The 18,844-nt window shown below is 31.9% G+C and overlaps 3 protein-coding genes across 3 annotated transcripts; all 3 read left to right on the plus strand.

Moving 5' to 3' along the window:
* The first annotated feature begins 2,617 nt into the window (after nt 1-2,617).
* Nucleotides 2,618-3,019, plus strand: LOC140182991 (disease resistance protein RPP13-like). Its single transcript, XM_072230977.1, has one exon. The coding sequence runs from the start codon at nt 2,618-2,620 to the stop codon at nt 3,017-3,019; it is 402 nt and encodes a 133-aa protein (XP_072087078.1).
* Nucleotides 3,020-10,851: 7,832 nt separating this feature from the next.
* On the plus strand, nt 10,852-11,662 carry LOC112783639 (conserved oligomeric Golgi complex subunit 8-like). The gene is made up of 2 exons (XM_025826673.3): nt 10,852-11,040; nt 11,236-11,662. The coding sequence occupies exons 1-2, from the start codon at nt 10,870-10,872 to the stop codon at nt 11,458-11,460; spliced, it is 396 nt and encodes a 131-aa protein (XP_025682458.1). The 5' UTR covers nt 10,852-10,869; the 3' UTR covers nt 11,461-11,662.
* A 2,450-nt stretch (nt 11,663-14,112) lies between these two features.
* On the plus strand, nt 14,113-16,470 carry LOC112785552 (protein FAR1-RELATED SEQUENCE 5-like). Its single transcript, XM_025829014.1, has one exon. The coding sequence runs from the start codon at nt 14,113-14,115 to the stop codon at nt 16,468-16,470; it is 2,358 nt and encodes a 785-aa protein (XP_025684799.1).
* The last annotated feature ends 2,374 nt before the right edge of the window (nt 16,471-18,844 follow it).

Consider the following 18,844-nt stretch of genomic DNA (forward strand, 5'->3'; position numbering starts at 1 on the left):
ATAAATAAATAATAAAAATACATTATTTACCAAAATACGCACAGATAGAAATCGTTTCAGAAACACACAGGCCCAACTTAGGGAGGGCGACCGCGAAGTGGAGATCCACTCCAAACCGTGTCTGGTGGCCACAAAATGGGCCTAACACCTGCAGCTCCCATATCATTTTCGGCGTCCACGAAATGGGGGAGGGGGGCACCTAGTTGCCGCTGCCTGCGAAATGGCCGAAATGGCCATAGCAGGGGAGGGGATGAATTTCATATTACCACAAAGTTAATTCATTAAATATGATGAGTTTGGAAAACTCCAAATTAATTTGATGATGATCAAACATTATTAAAATAATTAGTCACAAAATTATTAACTTGAATTTTAACTCATATTTGTTAATTAATAATTTTGTTGCTTGCATATTTTGTCATTGGGCATAAAGAAAACTTGAACCCCATAATGGTTGGCAAAAATAATCAGCCTTGTGCAAAAATGTCTTAAAATATGTGACTGAATTATTATTATGAAAGTTGGGCCAGATTTTGTCGAACAAGCCCAAATTAATCTTTGCTACAAGACCATCAAGGCTTGGTCCGAAAAATTGAAAAAGGAAGAAAGCAATATTGCATGCTTTCCTCGATTACCCACTTTCATCGTTGAATGGATTTCAAATTCAATTAACTTGCATTAATTGCATTGGAAACAGAAAAGGGAAAGTGGAAATTGATTTGATGGTCTTTAATGTTTTACACGTTACTAGACATGGGTTTTGGAAACTTAATTCATTCTAATTCTCTTTCTTAGTTCCATTGAAAGCTTTTTCTGCATTCTCTCTCTTCTCTTTCTTTGCTTTCAGTCATGTCACAGGAAAGAAAAAGAAGTAAGTTATCAGAGATGAGGCACTGTAGCAGTGAAGTTAGAAGCAAGAAAAGGGATAAGGTGATGATGTCCTTAGCAGAAAGAAGATCCACAGTAGGGTGTGGCTGAGATCTTTGCCACTAATGGTAAGATGTGGTGAAGAAGTCTCAAGCTCTCAGAGAAGAAGATCCCTGGAGTATGACTCGTCTCTACTTTTGATCAACCATCACAGAAGATAGCTACTGTAGCTACGTGGAGGAAGAGGCAGAAGATAGAGCAAATGGAGCTGTCAAGCATCAAGGACTCATCAATGGTCAGGAATCCTTCTTGGAGTGCAAGTCAAGATGGAAGGCCTAGATTGATGAAGTTTGGTGAGAAGGGATGAGGAAGAGGTAATTGCATGTTGGATTTTACATTCAGTTCTCTCTCTTCTCTCTTTGTCTGAACCGGTTTGATGTTTGAAGAAGAAGAAGTTGGCTCAGTTCAACCGTTTCAACCTTGGAGGCTTCTCCTTCTATAATAAGGGTGGACAGCCAAGGCTTGAAGCAAGGAGAAAAGAGTGAAAGCATAGAGTTCTCATAGCTACCCAAGCTAACAGAAGTTCTTCTCCTTCAAAGTTTTTCATGTTGTATTTTTCTGTTTAGTTTTGTCTGTCTTGAGTCTTATGGAAAAAGGCAAACAGTAAGGTTTGTATGAAAAAGCCATAGAGCGAAAAAAGGCAGAGTATACAAAATTAAAAGAAAAAGTCATAGACGTCCTAGAGGTCCTTTGTACATCTGTGTTGTGTTTCATGATTCTGTGAGAATCCCCTTGCAAGTTGGGTTAGCACTTAGCAGTTGAAAGCTTGGTAGGTGACCAAGTCAAGTTTAGGATTGGGGATAGATTCTGGACTTGTCCCAGATAGGAATGGTAGTTCCTAAGGAGAATTGGTGTATGTAATCTGCTTGATTATAGTGAAATTCCATCATTGTTGTGATGGAGACTGGATATAGGCTGCACTGCACTTAGCAGCTGAACTAGGATACTTCTGGGTGTGATTCTCTCTTTCTATTCTACTCAATTTCTGATTCTGTTTGTAGGAGACAAAATTGAAAAATATCTCCTCACTGGTTACGAGACAAAAAGAAAAAGTCTCTTAACTAGCGACGAAACAAAAAGCAGAAATATCTCCTAAAACATTTTAAAAGGCAGCAAGAATCACTCAGCAAAAAAGGGACTAAGATTCAACCCCCTTCTCTTAACCACTGATAACCATCAAGATAATTATCTAAATAATAATTTGAACATTGAAGTATATGTTTTGCAATTAAATTAGAGTGGTGTCATGTGCTTCTATGTTGTTTACATGTGTAATATTTATTTTGAAGGTTTATTTGCGTTCATTGTAAAACTTCGGTTAGTCGAAAATTCTATGTAGTGTGTTTTGGTAGTGGAAAGATATGGTTTCAAGTTGGTGTTTATGAGCCACAAGCATTGCCTTCAGCACCAAACACGATCCTTCGTGGAGGAAAAAAAATCAATGGTAACTTGACTATTTCAACCTTGTTGAATATGAATAGTACATCCCTGACCCTGAGAATATTATAACTTTGACAATTAAAGTTGAAGACAAACTATATATAACCATACAGGAATTCATAGATATTATCATCAACTATTACTTCTGCTAGAGGAAGCTGATTTAGTAGGAATTGACAAACCCAAGAAGCAGCTGTGTGATTTGCTTTTTAGTAATGAACAAGGTCGTTTTGTAATTCCCATTCATGGGATGGGAGGCTTGGGGAAAACTACATTGGCAAAGCAAGTCTATGATGATCGCAAAGTGCATAAGCGTTTCAAGATTCATGCTTGGGTTAGTGTCTCTCATCCTTTCCAAATAGAAGAACTCCTCAAAGACCTTGTTCACCAGCTCCATAATGTCATTCGCAAACTAGCTCCTGAAGAAGTTGGACAAATGAGAAGTGACAAGTTGAAAGAGGTGATCAAGAATCTACTTCAGCAAAGTAGGTACCTCATTGTGCTGGATGATGTCTGGCATATAAATGTCTGGGATTCAGTCAAACTTGCTTTTCCTAATAACAACCGAGGAAGTAGAGAAATGCTTACCACGCACAACAAAAACGTAACATTGTATTCCTGCTATGGCCATTTCGCAGGAACCGACAACTAGGTGCCCCCCATTTCGTGGACGCCGAAAATGATATGGGAGCTGCAGGTGTCAGGCCTATTTTGTGACCGCCAGACACGGTTTGGAGTAAATTTCTATTTTGCGGTCGCCCTCTCTGAGTTGGGCTTACGTATTTTTGGAACAATTTCTGTCTATGCATATTTTTGATAAATAATATATTTTTATTATTTATTTATATAAAAAAGCCCAAGAATATATATATTTTAGAGCTATATATGTAGGTATCTCTTCAACAATTTTGCAATAAAGCAATGCATATATACTTATTGCAAGAAAATAAAAAATGTTAACTATGTATTCAAATCGACTATTAAAATTAATCATGTATTGGTATATATATATATATATATATATATATATATATATATATATATATACTAATAACTAATTTAATTTATTTTTAATATATATTTTATACTAATAACTAATTTTAATGTACACTTAATATAATTGTAAAAAAAAGACATATAATTTCGCTCTAATTAAATACAAGGAAGCTTTTCTAACACACTCACAAATCCAATACACTTGTTCAATTGTTCTTATATTATATATGCATTACTAGTTTATTGCTTTCTATATTTATAATTTATCTCTATATATACATTGACAATACTATAATCTTTCACATTTACATTTTACAACGGACTTTTTCGACGGATTTTCATGACCTAGCAATGGATATTGATGTTAGCAACAGATATTATTGCTAAAGATGACGACATCAACAGTTTCAAAGGAAATTTTCTATATATCGCTAATTTGTGATAGAATTTTGTAACAAATTTTTTAGAATATCAGTAGCTAATCCGAATTATAGAAATTCTTCTATTTAATTTAGACGCTAGCGACTAATTTTATCTATCGATAACTTTGGCCAAAAATTACTTTTGGACAACTAATGCGATCCCATGAGAAAAAAAAAAGTATGTTTGGAAAAGAAATATATGTTGCTAATAATGATAAAATTCAATTTTTCTCTAGTATTTTAAACTTAATTCTATATATGTTAAAATCAACGCATAAAATCTAATTATACAATAGACAATACATAATTTACAATGGAAAAGTATAGGGAGCCAAGTATTCACATGTTAAAAATTGAACAACTCAATTTTTAATGATTAATTTTAAATTATTTTTTTAAATTTAAAATTTGATTAATTGACATTAATGACATTTTTAAATTAAAACTTACTTTAATTTGTTTTTACTTCCACTCACCATTCACCACACAAAACCATAAATCCTAATTCCTCTTCCTAATGTCCCACGCTGCTGCGGTTTCATCCTCGCACTGTTAACGTCGCCGCTGCACCGTCCTCACGCGCCATCGCCAGTCGTCCTTGCATCCTTCTCTGCCACCTCATTTGCCGTTTACATACACAGGAAAGACAGCCACCATCGCGCTTTTACTTCACCCTCCTCCCATCTCATTGTGACTCCCCATCGCTGTCCTGATGCACCCTCGTCGCTCGCGACTTCCCATCGCTTGCCACTCGCACCCCGGAACTCTCCATCCGTCGCGACGTAGCCATCACCAAGTCCCAATTCGCGACACGTGATCAACTACTCCGATCCATGGCGACTCCTCCACTCATCGCAACCCGCCACCGTGAGTCCCTCACTGTCCACACAACGCCGTTCAAGACGTCGTCGTCGCCGCCGGCCATCCTGCGACTCTTCGATCTCCTCCTCTTATTTGGTTTTAAATGATTTTTTTAACTAATTTTTTATATTTCTTTTTTCTACATTTCAGATGATTCTTTTATTAGTTTTGGATGATTCTTTTTCCTATGTTTTGTATGTATTTTCTTAGAATTTGGATTATTCTTTTTATTAGTTTTGGATATTTTTTTCCTATGTTTTTTATGTTTTTTTCTTAGGATTTGGATGATTCTTTATCTTATATTTTGGTGTTAGCTATTTTTTGGAGTTTCAAAATTTTTTGTGGAAGGAGGAATTCGTGTTTGCGTAATAAATGGTAAAAGGTGAATTAGAGTAAAAAGAGGCTATTAATAATCATTAATTTATATCTTTTAATTAAAAAAAATTTTAAATAACCACTAATTAGTGACAATTAATGTTATTAATTAATATAGAATATAATTCAAAAATATTTGTTAGTTTATTGTTGGCCAAACCCCTCTCAATTCACTAGCGAGATTGATTTGGAAATTACAATTTAGCCATATCAATAATTTCAATAATATTAGACTTAATATATTTTTAAATCAAATTTTGTTAATTATCTTTATTGAACAATTAATTCCTTGAACTAATGAAATTAATCCCTAAGTAACTGATGATTAAATTTTCAAAAGTTTGAGGTCTTATACTTTTTATCTAGTGTTGCATTTTGTAAAAATTACTTCGATAAAAATTTATACAACGGTGCAACACTTAATTAAATTTATATTAATATTCTTTGATCCTATGACACATTACGAAAGGGTAATATGGGCAAGAAGAGAACTCAGCTGAGAGAAGAAGATTCTGAAAATTCAGGATCTAACAAACTCTGAAGCATGATCCAATAAAATGCAGTTTGGCGAGTATCAATAGTTGGAAGATAGTGAAAATTCTATCAGAATTATGATGAAGATTGATAAATACAAGTCACAATGTATAAAATGGTTGAATTAAGATACATGGTAGTGTAAGTTTATTTGTTTTTGTTCTGTTTTATTTTATTCGTTATGAGATAAAATAATTTTATCTCTTGCATAATCACTAACTCAAACATAACAGTAAATCATTAATAACAAAATTTCAATCTGTGTTGATGTTCAAATTTCTTAAAAGATAAAAAATGACGTTAGATTCAAACCCCTTCTTTAAGCCATTGTGAACCTTCACGCCGTTTGGATTAAATTGGTCGATTTAATCGTTGTTAACCAGTTCAAATATAGAAACGATCCTAATTTCTAATCAAGTTGACTAAACCTCCGATTAATTAGTTATTTGGTCGAATTTATCGATTCAACTAGAATTTGATAAATGTGATCACAGATGGAGGTAGTTTTAGGTGCTTTGGGATCCATATATGGCGGCTGTAGTTTGAGTCTTTGAGAGAGAGATGTTGAAACTAGGGAGTTAGTCTGACGAAGTGATAGAAGAAAAAATAAGGCTCGTAGGGATTATGGGAGAAAAAATGAAGATAATAAAAATGGTAGGATTGTCAAACAGTTCAGACTCGACTAAGTCTATATGGATTGGCCTGTTTATCTTTTGTTTGTTTATGTATTTTAATTTTCAAGTTCGAATTGTTTATGACGAGTCTTATGAGTTAAACGATTTGATCCATTATTTTTTAATATTTTATTTAAAAATTAAAAAAAAAATCGAAAAAAATTTGGACAAATTAAAAAATGGGTCGAATAAAAAAAATATTAAAAAAAAGTGATTTAAGCAATTTAATTTTCTACTTTTTTTTAAGTAAATCGATTTCAACCTGGTTAACCAAAAATTTAAATAGACCTATTTTATAAATAAAAATCTATTAGTTTAAACAGGTAAATAGATTGATTGAATAAATTTAGTCTATTTTGACAATCTTAAAAAATAGAAAGAAAATTAGTCAAAATGGATATGATAACGATGAATTAATAATTATTAATATATAGACACAACATATATATGAAGTTAACTATAATAAATAGAATGTAATTTTTAAGATAATTATGTAGTATATATATCTAAACATCGAGGAAACATGCACTACTATCACATTAACAACCTAAAAATGAAATGTTTAGATATTTATATGCATGATAGAAAGTGATTTCCTACAAATACATAAGAAATTCAAAGTTTTTTTAAATACTTCATTATGAACTAATTTGGTGGTTTACTACATGTACACATCGCACTTAACTTTTGTTTTCAACCAACGGACTTTGAATTTGAAAATTCAATTCAAAGAAATAATATGTAGTTCAATTCATATAAGTCAAAATAAGAGAGAGAATACGAGTTTTATTAAGAAACAATCACATTATTGTATCATTGTCTACGTAATCTACTTGCAGTCGTCATTCATTCTTGGCAAAACTAAAAGATACAAATGAATGTACACCTTTTCCAGTTTCATTATTCTTTCAACTATATCGACGTTCTCATTTCGACTTGATACTACAACATCCAATCAAATTCACCCATTTCGTTACAAATTTCACATGGCTATTAGTAAATTAAAAAAGATTCCATTATTACGTTTTCTTATACTATCGTCGTACACCAAAATTATTTTTAATATTTAAATTGGACTAATTATGTTTTTAAGATTGATAAAAATACATTATATAAATTTTTGATTGATTTATTGTTAACAGTCTACTAGTGATGCTCGATGATGTGTTATTTGTAATTTGGTTATACGTAACGGTATAATATGTTGGTCCATAAATAATATTTTCGCATATATAAATGATTATATAATGTGTTATAATAGTATCCGTCCACATGTTATTTGCTATTTTATCGTTGCAGGAAGAAAATGAAGAAAGAAAAAGAAAAGAAGTTGAATAAATTTTTATTTTTTTTAGATATAAAAAAATAAATTTATTCTTATATATTTTAAAATATATTAAAAAATAAAAGAATATATTAGAATATTAATAGTAGGTACATTTTCATCTTATTTTTCATTCAATATTAAAAGAAAAAAAATTAATGAATTTTATCTATTTTTATATTATTTATACTTTTTCATTCAACCAACAAACAAAAAAAATAACTATTTTTTTTAATTTTTTTTTCTTTCTCTCATTTTCTCCTCAAATAAACATACGCATTTAGACTCTAAAATTGAATGTATGCACTAAATGATTTTTTTCAATATATTTTTTATTTTTTTATAAATTTAAAATTTTTAATATATTTAAATGCACTAAGTTAATTTCTTTCATTATATTTTTCTATTTTTTTATATTGTTTGAATACAAATAATTTTGTAAATGTTTCTAAGATTTTAATTTTAATCATATAATTTTTTTTACAATGATTTAATATTGATAAATTTTGTAATATATAATTATATTATTTAAAATAAAATAATTATATGATTGATGATTAAAAAACATATTTTTTATTTATTTTAGACAAAAAAAATTTTATTTCATAATAACCCAAACAAAATGTATTTCTATTCTTAATTTCTTGTGAAAACCACGCGTGTTTTTTAACGAATTTCTATCATTAAGATCATTATATATACCATGTAATTTAGAATAATAAGAACTCTATTGATTTAGTTAAATTTGTAAATGGATGATTATCATGGTTACGTATATGGCTATATATGATAAACAAAGAAGTTTGTGGATGAGTAGAGAGAAAGCAGAGATATAAATAGTAGACCAGAATGAGAAACGTAATTTAGTAGTGTAATGATTATTTAGAATTATTCTATTTATATAATATCAGATTATATTTACCATCACATAACACCCTTCCTTATATATATAATAGCTTAAATTCATAGCATTCCGTTATAACTGATTCTAGAGAATTGGCAAAACACTTATAATTGCTGAACCCTTTTAACTGATAAACATAGATATATACTTGATATTTTTATGATTTTACGTGGCTACGTAAAGTATTATTTTGATTCAAAACAAGTTTTAATTTATTCTTTAACATTTTAAACGTTTTATTTTAATAGTAACAATTTTAAATATGTTATTTAAATTTTAAAAAGTCTGAAATCGGATTTAATATTATCCCATCAGTAAATTTTACACAAATAATTTGCGTACCCAAAAATTAATAACTAATGTTCGATTTTAGTTTGTGACTTAAAAATTCATTAACAATTACTAACGTAAAATTTTTTTCTTTAATTTTGGAGCGTTAATAATTGATTACTAGAATTTGAAATTTTGTATAAAAAGTTGATCAAAAAAAATATTACAAAAAGGTTTAATTTTGATTATATTTTTTTAATATACAAAAAACATATGACTTAATTAATAATATCATAACATCTACATTTTTTGTTCTATTAATTATTTGCATCATAACATTAAATCTACTTATAATTTTTGAAGATAAAAATAAAATATTTAAAACATTAAAAATTAAATTAAAATTTAGATGGACCAAAATAGTATTTTATTTTTTTACAACAGAAGAATAAATATACAAATAACAAAACTCTAAATATAAATAACATAAATTAATTAATGTTGCTGCCTAGTAGCTGCTAGAATTTGAATCTCTTCCTTCTTCTTACACCACAAGATCATGCATATTATAGCAAGTGCAATCTTCAATATTTCTGTTGAGATCGTCGTGCATTTTGGCCTCCTCATTTCCATTTTCCGCTCAAGCTTTTCTTGATTATTATTATTTCTGAATTTGACACCACAATCTTCATTATTCTCATCATTTTCTTTGGTGAACCTTTCTTCTCCGACGTCTTCGTCTTCGGCTAGCAAATGCGGCAGTGGATAACCCTCCAAGTCTCTTCGTTCCCATTCTTCGATATCCATGGCGCATTCTCCGCCATAACTTGCGCCTGCCATTGCCAACGCTTCTAAGGAAACCATCATTGTCACTTGGATTGTTCGTTGCTAAGTTTTCAGTATTTCAATCCAAAAAGGTGAAAAGGCTAACGCAAACTGTTGTTAACTATTCAGAATGGTTTGCCTCAAATTGATGATCGAAGATGCTTATATGTTTGTGTTGTAAGTTGTAATAATGATTGCTTCGTTTCCAAATTATTTATATATAGATATGAACGTACGAAAAAAAAATATATTGTGAATACATGTCACGTGATGAGTGTATACAATTCAAATGTGGAAGATATTATTAATTGACTGTAGGATTGTTTAAATTAGAGGAAATGCTGAATTGAAATACACTCGTGAGCATGCGCAGTTAGATAATCTATTGTCTCTCTTAAGGGAGCCACGCAGGAAACACGTTTAAAATGTTTTTTTTTAAGATATTTTTTAATAATTAAAATTTAATATATATAATTATTTAAATTATATTATTTTTGTTAAAATTAGGTTAAATAAATTAATTTGATCGAAAAAATTGTGAATCAAATTTTAAATTGATTTAAATTAATATTATTTTTATAAAAAATAAATATAATATTTTTTTTATAGAAAATAATTAAAATATTCTTATTATATATATTAATTTTAAAAATTTTAAATTTTAACTTTTTTTTTCTTTGCTGTTATAAAATTAAGATTTAGAGTTTTTAAAAAATATATATATATTATATATATATACGAGTATTTTAGTTATTTTTTATAATAAGGATATTGTAGTTATTTTTTATAAAATAATATAATTTAGATCGATTTAAAATTTAATTTATTGATTTTTCGGTTACACTGATTTGTTCGGTCTAATTTTAATAAAAATAATATCATTTAATTAATTATATATGTTAAATTTTAATTATTAAAAAATATTTAAAAAAAATTTTGACATCTTTATCTAGTTGGATTAATCAAAACCAATTTCTACCAGAAGTTATTGAACGGTGTAATTTCTATTTTACAATATGGTCAATTGTTGATTGATACCACGTACACTCTATCACTTTGTGTGTGTATGAATGTGTCTATAAACTTCTGGATCAGATAAAAAATATAAACGGCAATGCATAATAGAAATATTCATGGTTGATATGTGATGTTTGTAGCAAGTTTATTAATGTGTGCGGTTAATCTTATGATAGGATGATGTTATTATATGTGCTATTGTGCTTCATCACTTAGTGTTCCATCCCCTAGTCAGTCTCATTTATCCTTGGATTCATTTGCACTGCTATCTCTTTGGTGGCTGCAGGTGTATCTGCAGCAATGAATGAGCTGCGTCCATGTGCCCCAATAAGTCTAAAACATGTCGTTGCCCAAGAATTGATTAAGGGATTACGAGCTGTTTCTGACTCATTGTTGCTGTACAATACAACTCGAGTGCTCAGAGCGAACGAATCAGGACTTTTCCTCTCACTCTGCCGGGCATTTATTGAGGTGCTTTATGATTTACATCCATGAGACTGATACTATAAAAATAATAACAAATTAACTAACCTTTGTCCCATTAAGTGGAGTACGATACAAAATTATTGTTTATAATTTGAGCTGCTAATCTGCTCTCATGCTCTTTCAATAAATTATTGTAAATATATGTTCTTGATTCCTTGAAATTTTTATTTTGATGTATAGGTTGCTTATCCTCATTCTGCAACATGTTTTGGACGATGTTACCCCGGTGGAGCAACAATTATTATGGATGCTAAGAACTTGTATGACGGAATCAGCCGCCTATTAGAGACATCCTCTGCTGCAAGAGAGCTCCCAAAACCAGTGAACAATGGCAAAGCAAAGGGTGCAGATGAGAATGGCGATGTTCCGGCAGCAGCAGAGAACGGAGAAACCACTATTGTATGAATTTTTGTGTTAGATATATAATTATTTATGTATCTTTTTCTAACAATTTAATTTCAAACTTTTGAAATCTTAATAACTCTATGGCAGTGCTTATTTTCCCCTTAATGTTTGTTGGTTTTCTTTTGAACACATTTAACAAATAGAAATATTGCAAAAATGTTATATCAACGTTCTTTTATGAATGAGTTTCAGTTATTAATTCCTTCTGGAATATGTAATATTTATCATTTTTTATAGAATTTATTACAAATTCTAACTTATTTGTCAACTTTTTGTTGGCATACGGGATAAATTTAGGTTGCATGCAATATTAGTATTAAAAGTATATATATATATATATATATGGGAGCTTCTATGGTGGCCAAGAAGTTAAGGTGGCCAAAGTGACCATATGATGTGTACTGCAATTTTTGATGACACCTGCAGTTAGAGATTGTGATTGACTTTATTATGACCAAATGAATTTTTTAATTACAGTAAAAATAATAATAGTTGATAACATTAATGAAGGGTAAAATCATAAATTTGAAATTTATTTTTGAGAAAAAAATTTATTAGAAAAAATAAAAGAAATTTGAAAGCCAAAGTTAGGGTTCCAAATTCAAACAGGGAATGAATGGTGTAGTGAGTCTATCGTTGTTGAAGGTTGCTGGCCTCTCTTTGTAGCCGGCGGTTGTCTGCAGAGGTAAAATTCATTGTGAGTTGTTGTCGCGGCACCTGTTAGAAATTGGTTGGAGAAGGTGATTTGTGTGGATTATTCTATCAAGGTGTCGGAGGCGGGGATATATCATGGACAGCGTTGAAGGGCGCTAGTTGGAGGTGAAAGCGGGGAAAAAGCATGGTGGGTCATTTGCGTCGTATCTGGTAGGCGCGGATTGGAGAAGACTGTGTGGGTGGAATTAAACATCAAGGTGTCGGAAGCGGCTTGGCACAACGGGTATATCATCGGTGGCATTAGCAGTCGCTACATTCAGGTATGTTATCATCCTTTTTTCGTTTTTGTCTGCAGTCATTGTTGAGTATTTTGTTTTTGTTCTTAGTATGCTGAATGAGTATGGCTCCTGGAACCATATTAAATGGTCGTCTTTAGATTATTATTGAAACTTCAATAAAAGTACCTTACTTCTGTTGGTATCCAATATTAATGAATTCAATAAAGTACTAAAACATGCCATTTGATTGTACAAAAAATTTAACAATAATGTGTGTACATATTTTAGTATTCATGAATCAAATTTTTTTCTCATTTTCTTCTTATCTTTAGAAAGTATTATTGATTTAGTTGCTGAGAGATGTATGTGTCAGACCATTTATGTATATTTAGCTTATTCACATTGATGGTATAGAGAGAGTCATTAGTTATAAAAAGTGTTTGTGTTAGAAATTTTTGTGGGAAGGATTGAAAGAAATTTGAGTACTTCTCCATAAATCTCACTGCAAGTTATGATCTTACTTATCTATTTGAGTGATCTGTATTTTATTTTATTTTGATTTCGAATTATTTTTGCGCAAAATAAATCTTTTACTTTCGAGTTATGCTTTAGTTCCTATTTATTCTCTCGAATGTTCTGGTTTTAAATAAACTCTCATGTTTATCTTCTTTTTCTCATTCTTTCGTTGAAAGGGTTAAAGGAGAGTTGAATACTTCTCCATAAATGTCACTGGAAGTTATATTTGAATTTTCTTTATGTTATTGTATTTCAATTTCCAAAATTTTTTGCACAAAATAAACCTCTTATGTTTGAGTTATGCTTTAGTTCTACTAGTACTTTTTTTGTCCGATATCCTCTGTTAAAATAAACCACATGTTTATCTTCTTTCTTTCTTTTTTTTTTTATATTTGGAAGGATTGAAGGAGATTTGAGTACTTCTTCATAAATGCCACTACAAGTTATGATCGAATGTATCTATTTAAGATTTTCTTATTTTAGTTTATTTTGATTTTCAATTTTTTCGTACAAAATTAAATATTTTACTTTTGAGTTTTGCTTTAGTTCTACTAGTACTCTTTCTTGTCTGATATTCTTGATTCAAAATAAGAAATTGTTTATCTTCTTTGTCTCCTTTTGTTGGAAGGGTTGAAAGAGATTTTAATACTTTTCTTCAAATTCCAGTATAAACTATGATCTAATGTATGTATGTATTTGAGTTTTTCTTGTTTTATTTGATTTTGATTTTCAATTTCTGTTCTGCATAAAATTAAGGTGTTACTCTTGAGTTATGCTTTAGTTCTACTAGTACTATTTCCTCTCCAATATCTGAGTTTAAATAAATTTTCTTATGTATCTTCTTTCTCCCATTTTTTTTATAAGGGTTGGACTACCAAAATCATAAGGATTGATGATGTAAATAAAATAAACTTGTTTCTTTCTTTGATATGAAATTATTCTTTTATATATAAAGTTGTTGCTTTTGTATAATTAGGTAAAGGCTTTAAAATATCTTCAAAGCATTAGGAAAGCCAGGTAGCACTCTATTCTTCGTCTGATTTAATTTGAAGAGAATTGGAATTCTTAAGAGAATTGAAAATTATACTTTTCTTGAATTGTGATAAATGTTGTGAATCAAATGTTAGAATTTTATGTTATCTTCGGTGTTGCCAGTGTGTTTAAATTTGAATTGTATAATGCAAATACTTAATAACGCCTTGGAATGGATAGTGGCAGCGAAGGGAACTCGGACTTTTCGGGTCAATGGACCGATGGATGGAGTAGTGAGTCCGAAGAGGAAGAGGAAGAGGTGTCTAAGGGGTTAGAGTCACCGTCACGAGTGGGCAAGGATAATGAGCCGGTAGAGAGAGTTGATGTATTTGGTGAAGGGGACAATGGTGGCAGAATGCCTTCATCGGAGTCACCACGTGGTTCAGGCGATCAAATGAGTGATGATGTGGACACTTCGATGCTTTCAACCGCGGCTGCATTGGCCGATGCCGAATTTCATGGGGTTGAAGAGGCTTATGCAAGATATGTGGAGTATGCAAAGGCGACTGGATTTGCGATTCGAAAAGGGGATTCCATTAAAGATGATGAAGGCAATGTTGTGAGGAAATTTTTCTATTGCAATCGACAGGGCTTGCAGGAGAAGAAGCATTATGAGAGGGCGGATAGGAAAAGGGCGCATAAGGCAGAGACTAGGACCAACTGTAGTGCGAAGTTCATTGTATTTTTAGACAAACAGTGTGGCAAGTGGAGGACGAAGATATTTGTTCAAGATCACAATCATGATTTGACTTTGCCTGCTTTCACTAACGTGATGGCAGCTCACCGCAATATCAACGAAGGTGATAAAGCCCACATTCATAGTATGCACGAAGCAGGATTCCAAACCAATCAGATCATGGGGTTCTTTTCATATTTGTCCGGGGGTTATCGAAACTTGCACTTCATAAAGAAGGATGTTTACAACTATATCGACAATGTACGTCGCTCTCGGATTGTTCAGGGCGATGCGGCAGCAGCAATAAGTTATCTGAAGGGAAAAACCGAGATGGATCCATTAGCTGTTGTGATGTACACATATTGTCCCGAAAACCACCTTGGTCATCTGTTTTGGTCAGACGGAGCAATGCAGTATGACTATGAGTGCTTTGGTGACGTGTTGGCATTTGATTCGACATATAGGAAGAATCTATACAACCAGCCTTTAGTAATATTTTCTGGCACTAATCACCACCGACAGACAATAATTTTTAGTTTCGGGTTGTTGGAGGATGAGAAAATTCCATCTTATAAGTGGCTGCTAGGCACTTTCCTTGAGGTCATGCATCAAAAACAGCCCAAAGTTTTGGTTATAGATAGATACGAGTCAATGAAGGAGGCTATTAGGACAGAATTCCCTAATGCCACGCATCGACTTTGCACCTGGCACTTAGCGCGGAATGCTGTTTCAAACATCAAGGATAATGATTTTTGTTCTGCTTTTAAGACTGCTGTGTATGGTCATTTTGAGGTAGAGGAGTTTGATCAATATTGGGCAGACATGGTTGCTGCATTCGGGTTACAGGAGAACAAATGGATTTGGGCAACGTACGAGAAGAGGGTACATTGGAAAAATGCGTATTTGTGTGATACGTTTTGTGCTGGGTTGAGAACGACGTCAAGATGCGAGGGTATTAATGCATCGCTTAAAAGGTTTATCAAGTCCTCGAATTGTTTGTTGGAGTTGGTCGAGAATCTTGAACGTGTGGTTAAGGACTACAGGAATAATGAGTTTATCGCGGATTATAAATCTCTATATTCAGAACCGGTCATAACCACTGGGTTGGAATCAATTGAGAGGGCCATGTCACAAATCTACACTAGAGAGATATTTTTCGAGGTTAAGAAACAGATTGAAGGGGTGGCTGCGTTGATAGTTCTTCATAGGGAGAGTTATGGTAGCACAGAGAAATTCATGTTTAGAAAGTTTCGTAAGCCCCGTCGGGTTTACTCTGTACTGTATGAAAGCAACTCTGAAAGGTATGAGTGTTCTTGCAAGCTTTGGAACAGCATAGAAATTCCATGCAGCCATATCATCTGTGTTTTGAAAGAGCTGGAGAAGGATGCCTTGCCAATGCGGTTGGTGCTGAAAAGGTGGTGCAAAAATGCTAAGTCTGGATCATTCCACGACTCGGACGGAGGTTTGGATAGTAATAGAGCATTTCGAGGGCGATATGGTTCATTGTGGACTTCTTTCCTCCCTATGTGTTTGTTAGCGGCTCAACGGCCTGCCACGTACAAGTACGCTGCTGCCAAGATAGCGCAGCTATTAAAAGAGATTGAAGCGGAAGTTTCGAAGGGTAACAGTTCAACTTTCGTGCATGATACTGTAGATGGTGAAGATATTTTAGATCCAAAGATTATCAAGTCAAAAGGTGCACCGCGGTCAACCGGCAACGGCAAAATGGCTAGGCGATGCAAGCGCGGCCACGGTTTTGGACATGATCGGCGAAATTGCACAGCAAACAAGGAGGACATGTTAGATGAGGTTAGTGTTAAATTTAAAGTCGCCATTGGTAGTGTTACCGTATGATAATTTACTATTTCATTTTTTCAATACTAAGTATGGAAAAATACTGTAAATCAACTTATTGTCCAGTCATTAGGGTTCGATTTGAGACAAAGTCAGCATGGTGGAAAAAGATCTTGCCGTGCCAAGAATTGTGGGGTCAGCCAAGACACCATTTCTGCATGATCAAGGAGCTTCAACCATTAACACCTAAAGAAAGGGGGTATTTACTGGCTTCAAAAGTTCAGCATGGCTAGTCAAAGTGCCGAACACACTGGTGCTAAATTTAGATAACCATAAGATCATTTTGTCAAGGGGTAATGAGTGAATACATGTACCTGGTTTCATTAGTCTGATGTTAAAGAAACTGTTGGTCTTTATGATAGTTTTTATTTTGATGTTAAAAGAAATTGTTGGTCTTTTTGATAGTTATGTCGTATGTGTAAATTTCAGTTGATTCGAATTAAACTGTGCTAAACAAACTTTTATTTCAAACAAATGAAAACAAAAAATTAAAAATAATATTGGTGTTCAATTTTATGTACTCTTTATGTACTCCTACTATAATTAATTATCATCAACAAAGAAACTAATATAAAAATAATTTACGTAACGAATAATTTGAATATTTTTATATTTTTAATTTACATAACTATTAATATTATAATGGATTAATTTAAATTTAAAAAAAATTATTCATGTAGTACAATATAATACAAATAAAGTGAATTCGAAATCTATAAACACGGGTTTTGTGTGTAAATCAAATAGGATGAGTCCTATTACATTTGGCTAGTAGTTTATATGCGAAAACGTACTCCCTTGGGTGTTATATGCGATTTGCATCCATTTACCCTGTAGAATTCCAAATTCGATGGATTTATATAGTAACATAAATGGGTGATCGAAATTATATTTGCATGGTTTTGGTTAATTGTGTTACTTTAATTTAAATTGTGACTTACTATTTAAATGAAGTTAATTTACTAGCTTCATGACCGTAACAGTTTGTACAGCTGAGTCGATTTTGAACTTTAGATCCAATCATATGGTAACCTCATCCAATATCTTAGTGTATATATATATATATATATCTTAAAGTTGTATCTGATTTGTATGTACATGTATGCTTTGGTTTTCACGAAAAAGAGTTATCGAAAGGTTATGCGGTTTTAAGTTTTAAACAGGCTCATATTTTAATCTTAAATATTATAAGAGTCGTGGTAATACTCGAGCTATCAGAGTGGCGCAGCCGGAAGCGTGACATTTCGATAGTTAGGGTGTTACATTTGTGGTATCAGAGCATTCTTTCCTGTAGAGCCTGAGGAATGGATTGACTATGCTTCAATTGCATACTCTGAGCGTTTGTCATGTTTTAGGTCTTGTTGAATGACGAGAATTAGAGCTTTATGCACTTGACGGTCTATTGATTAATGCCATTAGTCTTGCGTTGCGTGATTCCTGATATTAAGTTTGGCCGGCTTAATACTAGTGAATTATGTATATGAAAGCACTGATGGGTTATCATAGATGATATCCGAGTTTTGAGTAAGGTAAATCGCGGGTTTTGGGAACGTTAGAAACTATTTCTCGAGGTTACACAGTTATGTTCTTTGGATTCTGTTGGATGTCTTGTGACTTATTGTTTATTGACCTATCTTGATGTTCTTGTTGCCATTTCTTTTGGGAAACATTTTGTTTTCAATCCTATTTTTCTGTTCATATGCATTCTTCTTTGATCCCAAATTGCATATGTCGGTTTGAATTTCTTGGTGTATCTGTCTTTCTCTGTTTGAACTCTTTCTTGACCCATGTAATTTTTTGACATGACTTTGAACTTGTCTTGATGCAGTCTGCCTTTTTATGTCCATACTCCTAGTCTTGTTTAAAGAAATGGTGATTCAGTTTTTCTTTTAATTGACTATATTTATAACTAATTTTCAAACTTTTATAAAATCGCTTTTGATTTGATATACACCTATCGGGTAAAGTACTAAATTGGTCCCCTAGGTTTGGGCGTAATTCTGTTTTGGTCCTTAAGGTTTAAAGTGTTCTATTTGAATCCAAAACGTTTTCATTTAGCATCAATTTAGTCCCACAGTGAGGTCAAAATTAAATAATTAACAAAATGTCCTACATAACAACAGTTCAAGAACAAAATCGATAATTTGGAGAACAAGTACAAGCTCCAGAGGCATAAAATCAACCATTGATACATCAATACATTTATTTATTATTTTTTATAATATAAATAAAATATTTTCTATAAAACTAAAGAAAATGATAAATAAATGTATTGATGCATCAATGGTTGATTTTGTGCCTCTAGAGCTTGTACTTGTTCTCCAGATTATCGATTTTGTTCTTGAACTGTTGTTATATAGGACATTTTGTTAAT

The sequence above is a fragment of the Arachis hypogaea genome, chromosome 20 (genome assembly GCF_003086295.3).
Source record: "Arachis hypogaea cultivar Tifrunner chromosome 20, arahy.Tifrunner.gnm2.J5K5, whole genome shotgun sequence".
Taxonomy (NCBI): Eukaryota; Viridiplantae; Streptophyta; class Magnoliopsida; order Fabales; family Fabaceae; genus Arachis; species Arachis hypogaea.